Genomic DNA, 12,479 nt, shown 5'->3' with positions numbered 1-12,479 from the left:
GGTTGCTGTGATGCTGAAGCCTGTGACAGTGATGTGCCATTCGTGGTAATGGGCACCCATGGTGGACAGTGTTTTGTTTCTCACTTTTGTTTTGTTTCTCACTTTCCAAGTCAGCTGCTGGAGACAGTGAAGTCACACAGGCTGGTGCTGGATGGCCGAGGCCATCTCCTAAGCCACCTGGTGGTCATTGTAGCCAAACCGGGCTGCTGGGCTGCAAGGTGGTGGTTATGTGCTGTGAGGGCATCACTATTTCAGGCAGCTTCTACAAGAACAAACTGAAGTTCCTGGCCTTCCTCTGCAAGTGCATGAACACTAATCTATCGTGGGATCCCTACCACTTCCGGGGCCCCAGCCACATCTTTTGGTGGACAGTGCAAGGCATGCTGCCATACAAGACCACTCGTAGCCAAGCTGCCCTGGACCACTTCAGAGTGTTCGACGGGATCCCACCTCCCTATGACAAGAGAAAGCTGATGGTGGTCCCTGCTGCCCTCAAGGTTGTATGGCACAAGCCCACTTGTAAGTTTGTCTACATGGGCTGCCTACCTCACGATGGGGGCTGGACATACCAGACAGTGACGGCCACCCTGGAGGAGAAGAGGAAAGAGAAAGCCAGGGTGCATTACCAGAAAAAGCAGATCATGAGGCTGTGGAAACGACCAGGAAAATCCTGAAGAAGAGGATCAGCCAGTACCCAGAAGGCCTAAAGAGCAATGGACTCTAAGTCTGACCCAATAAAGACTCTTAATTCCTTGGGGGCGGGGGGGGGGAGAAACGGGGAGGGGGAATTTTAGTTTCTCAAAAGAATATACTGAAAAAATGAAAAGACAAGCTACTGGCAGAGAGAATGTCTTTAGAAACCATAAATCTGACAGAAGTCTGATAATCAAAACATGTCTAAAACTTGATGATTTAACAGCAGAAAGACAATCAGATTATAAAATGCTGAATAGACATTTCACCAAAGACGGCATTCAGATGGTCACTAAACACATAAAAAGATGCGCAGCATCATTAGGTATCAGAGAGATGCGAATCAGAACTGCTTCATTGTTCTGAAATGAGAGATACCATTTCATTCCCACTGTTGTTCTGTGCCATCAAGTCCACTACAACTCAGAGCAACCCTTTGAACAGATCTGACCCCTGCCCTGTCCTGTGACTACCCTTTGCCATCTCCCATTATACGTGAGGCTGTTGTTACAGTCTCTTGTGTCCGTCCATCCTGTTGAGAGTCTTCCTGTCCTTTGCTGACCCCCCACCTTTCCAAACACGATGTCCTTCAAGGACTGGCACTTCCTAGCAACATGCCTAAAGTATATGGGATGAAGCTTCACCACCCGTGCTCCCAAGGAACATTCATTCTCAGTAAGATAACTAAAATTTGAGAAAAACCAAAAAATAATGAATGTTTGCAGGGGAACATTTGGGGAAATTGGAAATTACACTGCTCGTGGAAATGTAAAATGTTTCAGACATTGTGGGAGATAGTTATCACTTCTTTAAAAACTAAACTACAGGGTGACCCAACTGAGTGTGGAAACTACAGAACAATCTCATTGATTTCACATGCAAGCAAGATTCTACTGGAGATTATCCAAAAACGACTGGAACAGTACATCAACAGAGAACTGCTGGAAGGCCAGGCTGGGTTTAGAAGGGGTCGTGGTACTAGGGATGGATCTTAGCTGAAAGCAGAGAATACCAGAAGAATGTCTATCTGTGTTTCATTGACTATGCAAAGGCATTTGACTGTGTGGATCATAACAAACTGTGGCTGACTCTGAGAAGAATGGGAATCCCAGAACATTTAATCATGCTAATGCGAAACCTATACTTGGACCAAGAGGCAGTAGTCAGAACAGAGCAGGGCAACACTGCATGGTTCAAAATTGGGAAGCCTGTATGCCAGGGATGTGTCCTGTCTCCATACCTTTTCAACCTGTATGCAGAGTGGATTATCCAAGAGGCTGGGCTCTATGAGAAGCGTGGCGTTAGGATTGATGGAAGATCTATCAACAATCTGCGTTATGCAGATGACACAATCCTGCTCACTGAAACTGAGGAGGACCTCATGCACTTACTGCAGAGGGTCAAGAACTGCAGCCTTCAGTATGGACTGAGGCTTAATGTCAAGAAAACAAAAATTGGGGAGCTCTGGTGGCCTAGTGGCAAGAAACTGCACTGCAATCTCAGAGGAACACAGTTCGAATCCACCAGACGCTCTGCTGGAGAAGGAGGCGCAATATCCTCCTGTACCAGTCAGATCTGATTTGACAGTACGTGCACACAAAATAATAATTTAAAAAAAAGAAGACAAAAATTCTCACCACCGGACCAATCGGTAGCATCAGGATGAATGGTGAAGAGATTGAGATTGTTCACAGCTTCAGTTTGTTCGGCTCCACGGTCAACACTCTTGGCACCAGCAGCCAGGAAATAAAAAAACGTACTGCAATGAGAAAGTCTACTGTTAGGGACCTCTCTAAAGTGCTCAAGAGCAACGGTGTCTCTCTGGAGACTAAGGTGCGCCTGATACAGGCCATGGTCTTTGCAATCACTTGTTATGCATCAGAGAGTTGGACAGTGATTAGGGAGGATAGAAGAATTGATGCCTTTGAGCTTTGGTGCTGGAGAAGAGTATTGAATGTTCCGTGGACTGCCAAGAAAACAAACAGATTCATCCTGGAAAGGGTTATACCAGGCGTCTCCTTGGAGTCAAGGATTCTGGGGCTCCATCTGACATACTTTGGACATGTTGTAAGGAGAGACAGATCCTTGGAGAGGGACATCATGCTGGGTAGGGTAGAGGGACAGCACAGGAGGGGAAGACCCTCTATGAGGTGGATTGATTCAGTGACTGGGGTAATTGGGATGGGTGTGTCAGGGGCAATGCGATTGGCAAAGGATAGAGCAGGGTTTAGGGCTGTTGTACATAGGGTTGCTATGAGTCGCAAACGACTCGATGGCACATAACAACAACAACAACACTTTATAACTCTGTAATTCTGCCCCTAACTATGTACCTGAAAGACTAGAAAGCAGAGAATCAAACAATGACATGTACACCTTTGTTCATTGCAGCCCTGTTCACAATAGCCAAAAGTTAGAAACAACCTAAATGTTTACTATCAAACGGTAAGCAAATTATGGTACAAACACATAATAAAAACCAGTCAACTAAAAAAAGAAATAAAGTCTTGTTATATGCAACAATATGGATAGAACTTGACAACGTTGTTGTTATGTGCTTTTGAGTCACCTGAGACCCATGGTTACTGTATGCTCAGACAGCAGCTCAGAAGCCTGGCCTGTCCTGAGCCAGTCTCAATGATTCCAACACACCAATGCCCATTTCCTCAGTTACTATATCAGTTCATCTCATCAGGGATCTTCCTATCTGGCACTGTCCCTCCACTCTTCCAAGCCTGATGTCCTTCTCCAAGGACTAGTCGCTCCTGGCCACATGCCCAAAGTATGTGCTTCAAAATTCTAACCTCCAAGGAGAGACTTGGTTTCACCCTCTCCAAGACAAACTTACTTATTTTTTTAAGGCAGTCCATGGTATTTTCAGGACTCTTCTTCAGCACCACAACTCAAAAGCATCAATTCTTCTGTCATCTTTAGTCATTGTTCAGCTCTCTTATGTATAGCAAGTAATGCAAAGACCCTGGCCTAGATTAGGCACACCTTAGTCTCTAACTAAAGAAGATCAAATCATATCAATTGGAACCAAAATTTGATCTTATGTCTTTCCCCCCTGAATTTAAAAACTAACTCAGGAACAGTTTGAGGCCTTGAACACTAATGAATGAATGAAGAAGACCAAATGAGCTTTGGGAAGATACCAAGAATATAGTCCATGAAGATTGCAAAAGGTCATTACAAAAAGGAGAAAGAAGAAAAGACCAGAATGGATGTCAGACTCTGAAGATATAACACTGAGTGTAATAAGTCAGTTTTTTTTAAAAAACCAGCAAATATTGTATGACCTCATATAAAATGGCAAGAAAAGGCAAATTTATAGAGAACCGAGTTCATTAGTAGTTGCCAAAGTTTTGAGATGGAAATGTGGATGGAATTTGTTAAGGATAGTGTTACATAGCTGATGATTGGAATTGGTGCCAATAAATTCCTCCCATAAAAAATTAGGAGGAGTAAGTTCTATGGACAGTTTTAAAATCAGTGGGAAGGAGGAAAAAGCATCATCTTACTTTGACTGCACAAGGGAGAATTCCCCTGAACAGCATCGGTGGCATAAAACTTGAGTTCATTGATGTTCCATACACACATGCTTGACACCAATCCTACCACTTCAGGTGCCAGCCAGCCCTCCCTTGGCTTTCCCTACTCTATTACTGGCTTTGAAAATTCATTGTAACGGTCACACAGAACTCACAGACAATACTCAAAATTAATAGAAGTAACAAGTTGCTCTTTAAAGTGCTAAAGAACAAAGATGTCTGTTTAAAAACTAAAGTTTACATGGTTCAAGCCATGGTTTTTTCATTTGCTTCCTCTGCATCTGAAAGTTGGGACAATAAGGAAGACCAAAGAAGAATTGATGCCTTTGAATTATAGTGTTGGTGAAGAGTATTGAATCTCCCATGGGCTGCCAAGAGAACAAACAAGTCTGTCTTGGAGGAGCTGCAACCAGAGTGTTCCTTAGAGGCAGATGGTAAACATTGATCTCACATACTTTGAGAATGTTGTCAAAAAAGACCGGTCCTTGGAAAAAGACAACATTCTGAGAAAGGTGGAGGGTCAGGAAGAGAGGACAGTCCTCACTGAGGTGGATTGACACAGTAACTACAACAATGAGCTTGAGCATGGCAGAGATTCGTGTGGATGGTGGCATCACTCAGGATAGGGCAAGGTTTAGATAGCTCTCTCATTCACAGGGTTGCTGTGAGTTGTAGTCAACTCGACTGAGCCTAATGAGTTACAGTTCAGATTGAAATGTTCATTAGACAGTTCTTTAGTCAGGACAGCCTCTTCTCAGGCCTACTCACAATTAGGTTTCTCTCAGACCCTTGACCTTGTGGCTTTGTCTTTTACCATGCCTTGTTAGAAAATTCTTCATTCTGCCAATAAACTTGGGCCTCAAAGGACCTGACTTTAACTCTGTGGGTCAGCCGAGGCCTCAGGACACTCTCACTTTACCAATAAGTACTCAGCTCTAGTTCCCACCACCGCCCGCCTCAGCGAGTACTGCCATCTCTGCTATCAGCACTCCATCTTGCTCTGTCTCTCCTGTGCCACACCTTTCCCTTCCTAGTTCTGGCAGAGGGCTTGTGTCCAAAAGACATACTGTATTCTTTGGGTTCATGTTAATAATAGTGATATCTCTATTTTCTGCCTCTGGGCCAGCTCAATTTAAATTGACCAGTCTTCAAGTTAGCATTCTACACAGCTAATTTGCATGCTCTCTCATGAAAGATTTTATTTACTTTATTCACAGTATTAGCAAGCTGTCCAATCCCTTGATGAGCCAAAGCACCTAACGTTTGCTTGTTCCTATCCAACCCTGTAGCAAGAGTTTCACAGATGGAAAAGTATAGAGTAATACAGCACAACAAGGTGCTGTTTCAGATGGTGTGGGGTGATAAAATAAAACATTTGATAAAACAGAATTAGCCTCAAAGAAGTACATCTGCAAATTTATACTGGTAAAGATGGTTGAAATTAAGATCAAGAGCAACTACATGGCTTTGCCTAAGTGTTTTAGGGTCCAGGAAATGGAGCGTCTATCTGCCTAATTATCAGTAACAAGAACAGTTTCATTGCTGACTTTGTTGGATAGATACATTAATCTTTGAGAATAGAGAACTAGGAAAAAAATATGTACCTTGACAACCGGCAGGCAGTGGCACTTAAACTTTCTTTTCTCATTTATATTATGAGAAATGTGCTTTAAAATGTAAATATACCTTGTTTAAAATAAAAAAAATCAGTAACTATTGAAGAAAGGTATGCTGTTAAAGGGCAACTATGGAGTCTAAGGGGTTTATGTAGAAGACCACATGCCAGGCCCAGTGATTTTGATGACTCTAGAGCCACTTTTCTATCTTTCTGGGTCTGACAACCACGGCTGTGCAACTGCATTATTATTCATCCTCATCATCATCATCATCATTACAAATTGTTATATCAATTATGTTCTATGCTTCTGCCATTCCTGTTTCCATTGCTTTCACTTTATAAGATTTAATGAGGCTGAATGTTGCTAGTCTAGAAAATAGCTAAACAAGCTTCATCTTCTGAAACCAGCTACCATGCTAATGAGTCCTCAAGAAGATGGTCTTTACTAAACATGAAATTCTGGAAGACAAGTGCTATTTTGCATAAGTAGTAACCAATAATAGACTCAGACGTTAGGAAGCCCTGAGTGAATTCTAACTACTGTTCATAAGCTGTGTGACTTAGCAAGTTGTGGTGGTGGTGGTGGTGGCTCCTATTCATAACAACTCTTAGAACACAACAAAACCCTACCCTTTGCTGTGTTCCTTACAATCTCTGTTGTGTTTAAACCCACTGTTATAGTCTCAGAGTCATCCATCTCATTGAGAATTTTCCTCTCCTTTGCTGGCACTCTGCTTGTCCAAGAACTAGACCCTCCTAGCAACATGCCCAAAGTATGGGAGATGAAGTCACACCATCCTTGCCTCTAAAGAACCCTCTGACTGCACTTTGTCGAAGACAGATTTGTTTGTTCTTTGGGCACTGTGTTTTCAGTCTTCTTTTCCAGGACCACAAGTCAAAAACATCAATTTTTCTTCACCCTTCTTTACTCATTGTCTAACTTTCTCATGCTTATGAAGCTGTTGAAAATACCGTGATTTGGATCAGGTGCTAATTAGTAGAGACATATTTTATAAAATGTGTTATAAAGTTTTGTGGGGAGTACAAGAGGAAAATGTATATAAATGATGCAGCACAATGAGTGATCAGTAAATGATAATTTCAAAAAAATAGAATAAGGACTTAACCAGCATTGTGCAAATGGTGCCTTTTGAAAATGCAGCAAGATAATTTAAGCTTTAGTTTTAATAATTGAAGCTTTAGTCTATCATTCTGCTACTAGTGAGGTTATTTATATTTTATGAGGGGTGTTCCATAACTATTACTCACCTTTGCATTGGAGGCTGGAAATATAGTAATGGATTGTATTTGCGATTCATCAGGACAAAGGACTTAAACAGCTTAGAAATTACTCAATTTTGAATTCTTCCCTAGGATGTACCCTCTGGAGCACCAGGTGGAGCAGAAGATGGTTTCTTTGTTCCCCCCACCAAGGGAACCAGCCCAGCTCAGGTAAGCAGAAAAAATACAGCGTTGAGACAGAGTGTTTTTGAGTTGACTGATACTTAATTTTTTGTGTCCATAATATCAGATACTTTTCTATTATAGGGTAGGATGGTGTCGAAAGGGAAAGATAAAATTTTATATGAGCTGTGTTTTCTGCTTCTTACTAGATCTGGTGCAATAACTCTCAGCTTCCAGTTGATCACATCCTGGCAGGCTCCTTTGAAACAGCCATGCGGGTAAGTTTCTTAATTATGACTCCTCTTGAGTATACTTAGCGCAAGGTTCTGAGGAGGTGGTGGATTCATTTCAACTAAATAAACACAAGGCAAACCCAGGAAACTTGGTTGCCGTTAGGTCAGAATTGACTCATAACTGAACTGCCGCTAAGTTTTTGTAGGTTGCAGATCACATGGGATGAAATTGCCCATCTTCTCCTGCAGAATCCCTGGTAGATTTGAACTGCCAGAGAGGTGCCACCTTTGGGCTAGTGTAACTCCCTGAGGTCTGTTCCACCAGAGATCCCACACACAAAGCTTACGGCCTATGTTTAGCATGGAAGTCCTAGCTCTTGGCCTAAGTATATTTGCTCACAAGGCCTTCCTCTTACCTGCTTTCCAGTGGCAGGTCCTTCTAGCCATTTTCTATCCTTTTATAGCCTGCTCCTGGCATCACATCAAGGAGATCTGTATTCCCTCCAAAATAGGTGTATGTTTTGGACCTAAACCCTGTGTTGTAATAATAACAATTGCAAAAATATTTACTGTGTGTCACCACTATCCCAAATGCATTATAAGCATTATTAAGTGAGACTGATCCTATAATCACATGTATTTTACTAGTAAGGAAACAAGCAGGGAGAAGTTAAGTTCTTGCCTGTGATTAATTAGTTTTTAAGTGGTGGGGCCAAAATATTTCTTTCCTTTTGTTGTAGCTTCTTCATGACCAAGTCGGGGTAACCCAGTTTGCACCCTACAAGCAACTATTTCTTCAGACGTATGCCCGAGGCCGGACCATCTATCAGGCTCTGCCCTGCCTGCCTTCCATGTATGGCTACCCTAATCGAAATTGGTAAGACCTCTTGCTCCATGCTGCTTCTGTCTCTTCTAGTCTTGCTTCTGTCCACCAAATAGTGGTTGATATTTCTCAAAGACACATTACCAGTTTTTCCAGAGCTGGATTTTCCAAGTAGGTAATGTCCTTGGCTCATCACTCTATAATTTTCAACTTATACCTGCTGCCACAGTATTTTGTTAGTAGGGGGAATGCGATCATGTTTGCCAGAAAAAGAAGTTGAACTCTTGTTGGTTGCAGAGGTGAGGATGGTGAAGCTTCATCTGACATACTTTGGGCATGCTGTCAGGAGGGGAAAAAGATAGTGTTAGGAAAGGTGTGGTGAGGGACAACTATATGATTATACAAATGTCAAACCAGAGAATCATGGCCAAATTGACATAAAATCATAATCATCCCAGCTTCTTGCTAACCTTTGTCTTTTTCCTGCTTTTCCCTTTCCAGGAAAGATGCAGGATTGAAGAATGGTGTTCCAGCAGTAGGCCTGAAGCTTAATGACCTCATCCAACGCTTGCAGCTATGTTACCAGCTGACCACAGTTGGAAAATTTGAGGAGGCTGTAGAAAAATTCCGCTCCATTCTACTGAGTGTGCCACTTCTTGTTGTGGATAATAAGCAAGAGATTGCAGAGGTATGATGGGCTAGCAAAGCCCAGTTCTGGGCACTTCCACATCCTTCCTTCCTTCTGTGACCTTCCTGTGTCCTTTTCTTCAGGCCCAACAGCTTATCACCATTTGTCGTGAGTATATTGTGGGTTTGTCCATGGAAATAGAAAGGAAGAAGCTGCCCAAGGAAACTCTAGAACAGCAGAAGCGCATTTGTGAGGTAAGAGCCATGGACCTTTGAGTACTATAGAGATGCCCCCCCTTACTGTCCATCACATCTGAGTTTAATTCCAACCTCAATCCGGGGGAAAAAAAAGAGATTTAGACTCATTTCTCTCAGTAAGAGTGGGTTAACTACAATAGAATGGTCCTGCTTTGTCATCCTATAATTCATCCTTAACCTGTGGAGACTGTTATATAGCCACTTCTGGTTTTTGGTTTTTAAGTGTGCCTTATACAACCCCAGCTGTTACATCAGCCTAGCATGTGGTCTTCTTTCTGTCCACTAGATGGCAGCGTACTTCACTCACTCAAACCTGCAGCCTGTACACATGATTCTGGTGCTGCGCACAGCCCTCAACCTCTTCTTTAAGCTTAAGAACTTCAAGACAGCTGCCACTTTTGCTCGGCGCCTGCTGGAACTTGGGCCCAAGCCTGAGGTGGCTCAACAGGTACGACTTCAATGACTTTCTTGTTGTTGTTAGGTGTTGTCAAGTTGTCTACAATTCAGTGATCCTGTATATAACAGCTCTGAACCCTGCTCTATCCTGAGTCATCCTTATTGTCTCTGACACACCTACCCCCATAACCCGTCACTGAGTCAAGGGTCTTCCTCTCTTGCACTGTCCCTCTGCCCTCCCAAACATAATGCCCCTCTCCAAGGACAGGTCCCTCCTTGAAACATGCCCAGAGTATATCAGACGGAGCTTCAGAACCCTTGCCTGCAAGGAACAGCCTGGTTCTCCAGGACAAACTTGTTTGTTCTCTTAGTAGTCCCCATGGTATATTCAGTACTCTTCTCCAGCACCACAGCTCAAAGTCATCAATTATCCTGTCATCTGTAGTCACTGTCCAGCTTTTTGACACATAGCAAGTAATTGTGAAGACTATGGCATCATTATTCTTCAGTACTCTGCAGAGGTCCCTGACAGCCGACTTTCCCAAATGCAGTTTATCTTTTGATTTCCTGGCTGCTGGTACCAAGAGTGTTGATTGTGGAGCCAAGCAAAGTAAAGCTGTTAACAGTCTCAATTTCTTCACCAACTATCATGATGTAGCCACTAGTCAGACCAGTAGTGAATCTGTTTTAAACCTGGAAGGAGCAGAAAACTGAGGTCCTTGCCTTTGAAACAAAGTACACTGTTCAACAAAAAACAAACTGAATGCCATCCTTTGTTTACTGACCTGGTGACTCCTTCCCCACCCCCCACCCCCCAAAAAAAAGCTTCTTTAGACATGGCACCAGTGCAAGAATGACAAATAACTTAAAGTAACTCCACTGCACTTTAAAAAACTCAGTCTATTCTCAAGCTTCAGATATCCTATCTACCAATAACCTCTACATAAGAATCTTTTTTAGTTTCTTGGTGCTGCTATCCTTGCCTTTAACAAATGTATTTTAGAAAGTTCATTCTTTGTCTCATTGCTTTTGAGTCAGTTCCAATTCATAATTGACCCTCTTTCAAGTTTCCAAGGCCAGAAACCACATGAGAGGTGATTGGTCATCTTACTCCTGCAAAAGTTGGTGTGTTCAAACCAGAGAAGCATGGCTTTGTGTCAGCGGCTCAACTCCCTCAGACTAAGCCAGAGCTCCGTCTTAGCAGGCTAGAAGTCTGAATTCTTGGTATTGGCTCCAGGGAAAGGCTTTCTCTCTCTCTCAGCTCTGGAGGAAGGTCCTTGTCTGTTTTTAGATCTGTTATTTAGCTGCTGGGAAACCTTCATGTGGTGTAGCATCTGGTTTTTCTTCCTTCTCTATGCCATATCTACTTTTTATATCTTTTTTTTTTTTCTGGTGTGTTTTTTTTAATTAATTTTAATGAAAGTTTACAGAGACTTAGGGTTTCCAATCATTCATTGTTACTTTTTATATCTTAAAAGAGTATGGCGTCTATCTTCCTGCAGTTTATACTTCCTTCTAATTTTTATATCTAACAAGTGATTGGTTTAAGATATACCCTATAAGTATGGACTTGTTAACAAGAAAAATCAAACTCCAAAATGCATTGTATCCAATGGTATAAGAGTTTAGGATTTACAACACATCTTTTAGTACACAGTTTAATCCATAATAAAATCCCATTGTTTATGCCCTCCATAGACATTCTCCTTGGGCACTAGAAGCCAGCTTTGATAATCTCTAAATATAGTGGAATTTGCATCCAGATCCATGAGCCGTTTTGACATTGATAAGGGGAAAGCCATATTGAACCAAAATAGTGATTGTTATTTTTTCACATATGTCTTGTACAGGGAGTGGGACTTGTACCCAGATAGCACGATTTCATGTTGCATCAAAGAAACTGCTTAACAGTGATGAGATCATTCGCATTGTTTGCAGCTTTCAGTCCTCTTAAATAAAGCCCCCTTTTCCTCCTAGACTCGAAAAATCCTGTCTGCCTGTGAGAAGAACCCCACAGATGCCTGCCAGCTCAACTATGACATGCACAATCCCTTTGACATCTGTGCTGCATCTTATCGGCCCATCTACCGTGGAAAACCTGTGGAGAAGTGTCCCCTCAGTGGAGCCTGCTATTCCCCTGAGTTTCAGGGTCAAATCTGCAGGGTCACTACTGTAAGTACTCATCTCAAAATGATGATTCTAGGATATTGTGAAAGGTAAAAAAGGAAGCTTGGTGATCTTCTTATCCTAGATTTGTCCCTAGCTCCTTCCAGTGGAGAAAATTTGAGCTCCTCCACTTTGTTATACCAATTAGTAGCAATCTGTCATGCCCATTGAGAGGTGGTGGGAATTGTTTTTTATGCTTCTTTGCGCCACAGATCCCTAACTTATGCCTCTGTTTCCTCTTCCACAGGTGACTGAAATTGGCAAGGATGTGATTGGTCTAAGAATCAGTCCTCTGCAGTTTCGTTAATGCCATCTTTTTATGCATAGGAGAGACATCATTTTTTCGTAGCAGAAAATTAGCAATGTGTCATCCTTCTACTGCTTCCCTACCCCTAACCATTCCTCAGATTATTGACATTTGACTCCCTGCTGGAAAGCATAGTATCCTTTATACATTTAGTGTGGCTAATCAAAATGTGTATATTTGCATTCTTTGTAAGTTCCTCTCATCTTCTCAAGTTGAATGCAGTTGTAGTGATAGCTGACTTGACTTTCCTGCTTAGTTCCTTTAAGGAACAAGTGAAAATTCAGTGAGGAGCGTTCGTTTGGTAAATTTATTCATTCAATATTTATTCTTCACCTGTCTGCTATCTCTTATCCTGTTTGCTAAAAAGTAGTGGAATGTAGTAAGACAAGCTCTTTACCAGGCT

The 12,479-nt window shown here is 42.1% G+C and overlaps 1 protein-coding gene and 1 pseudogene across 2 annotated transcripts in view; both read left to right on the top strand.

The window, feature by feature from the left end:
- Nucleotides 1–724, top strand: part of LOC102854192 — a 7,632-nt pseudogene extending 6,908 nt beyond the window's left edge.
- The window catches only part of COPA (coatomer protein complex, subunit alpha), a 72,709-nt gene extending 60,633 nt beyond the window's left edge, over nucleotides 1–12,076 (top strand). For both annotated transcript variants that reach the window (XM_006895468.1, XM_006895467.1), the window contains exons 26-33: nucleotides 7,237–7,314; nucleotides 7,476–7,544; nucleotides 8,240–8,376; nucleotides 8,824–9,010; nucleotides 9,094–9,204; nucleotides 9,494–9,655; nucleotides 11,581–11,775; nucleotides 12,017–12,076. In XM_006895468.1, the coding sequence (XP_006895530.1) occupies nucleotides 7,237–7,314; nucleotides 7,476–7,544; nucleotides 8,240–8,376; nucleotides 8,824–9,010; nucleotides 9,094–9,204; nucleotides 9,494–9,655; nucleotides 11,581–11,775; nucleotides 12,017–12,076 (999 nt within the window). The remainder of the gene's footprint in view (nucleotides 1–7,236; nucleotides 7,315–7,475; nucleotides 7,545–8,239; nucleotides 8,377–8,823; nucleotides 9,011–9,093; nucleotides 9,205–9,493; nucleotides 9,656–11,580; nucleotides 11,776–12,016) is intronic.
- The last annotated feature ends 403 nt before the right edge of the window (nucleotides 12,077–12,479 follow it).

Source organism: Elephantulus edwardii, unplaced genomic scaffold, assembly GCF_000299155.1.
Source record: "Elephantulus edwardii isolate Elephantulus edwardi_28Jun2011 unplaced genomic scaffold, EleEdw1.0 scaffold00168, whole genome shotgun sequence".
NCBI classification, from domain to species: domain Eukaryota; kingdom Metazoa; phylum Chordata; class Mammalia; order Macroscelidea; family Macroscelididae; genus Elephantulus; species Elephantulus edwardii.
The sequence above is the reverse complement of the archived record's forward strand: the minus strand, read 5'-3'. Positions and strand labels throughout refer to the sequence as shown.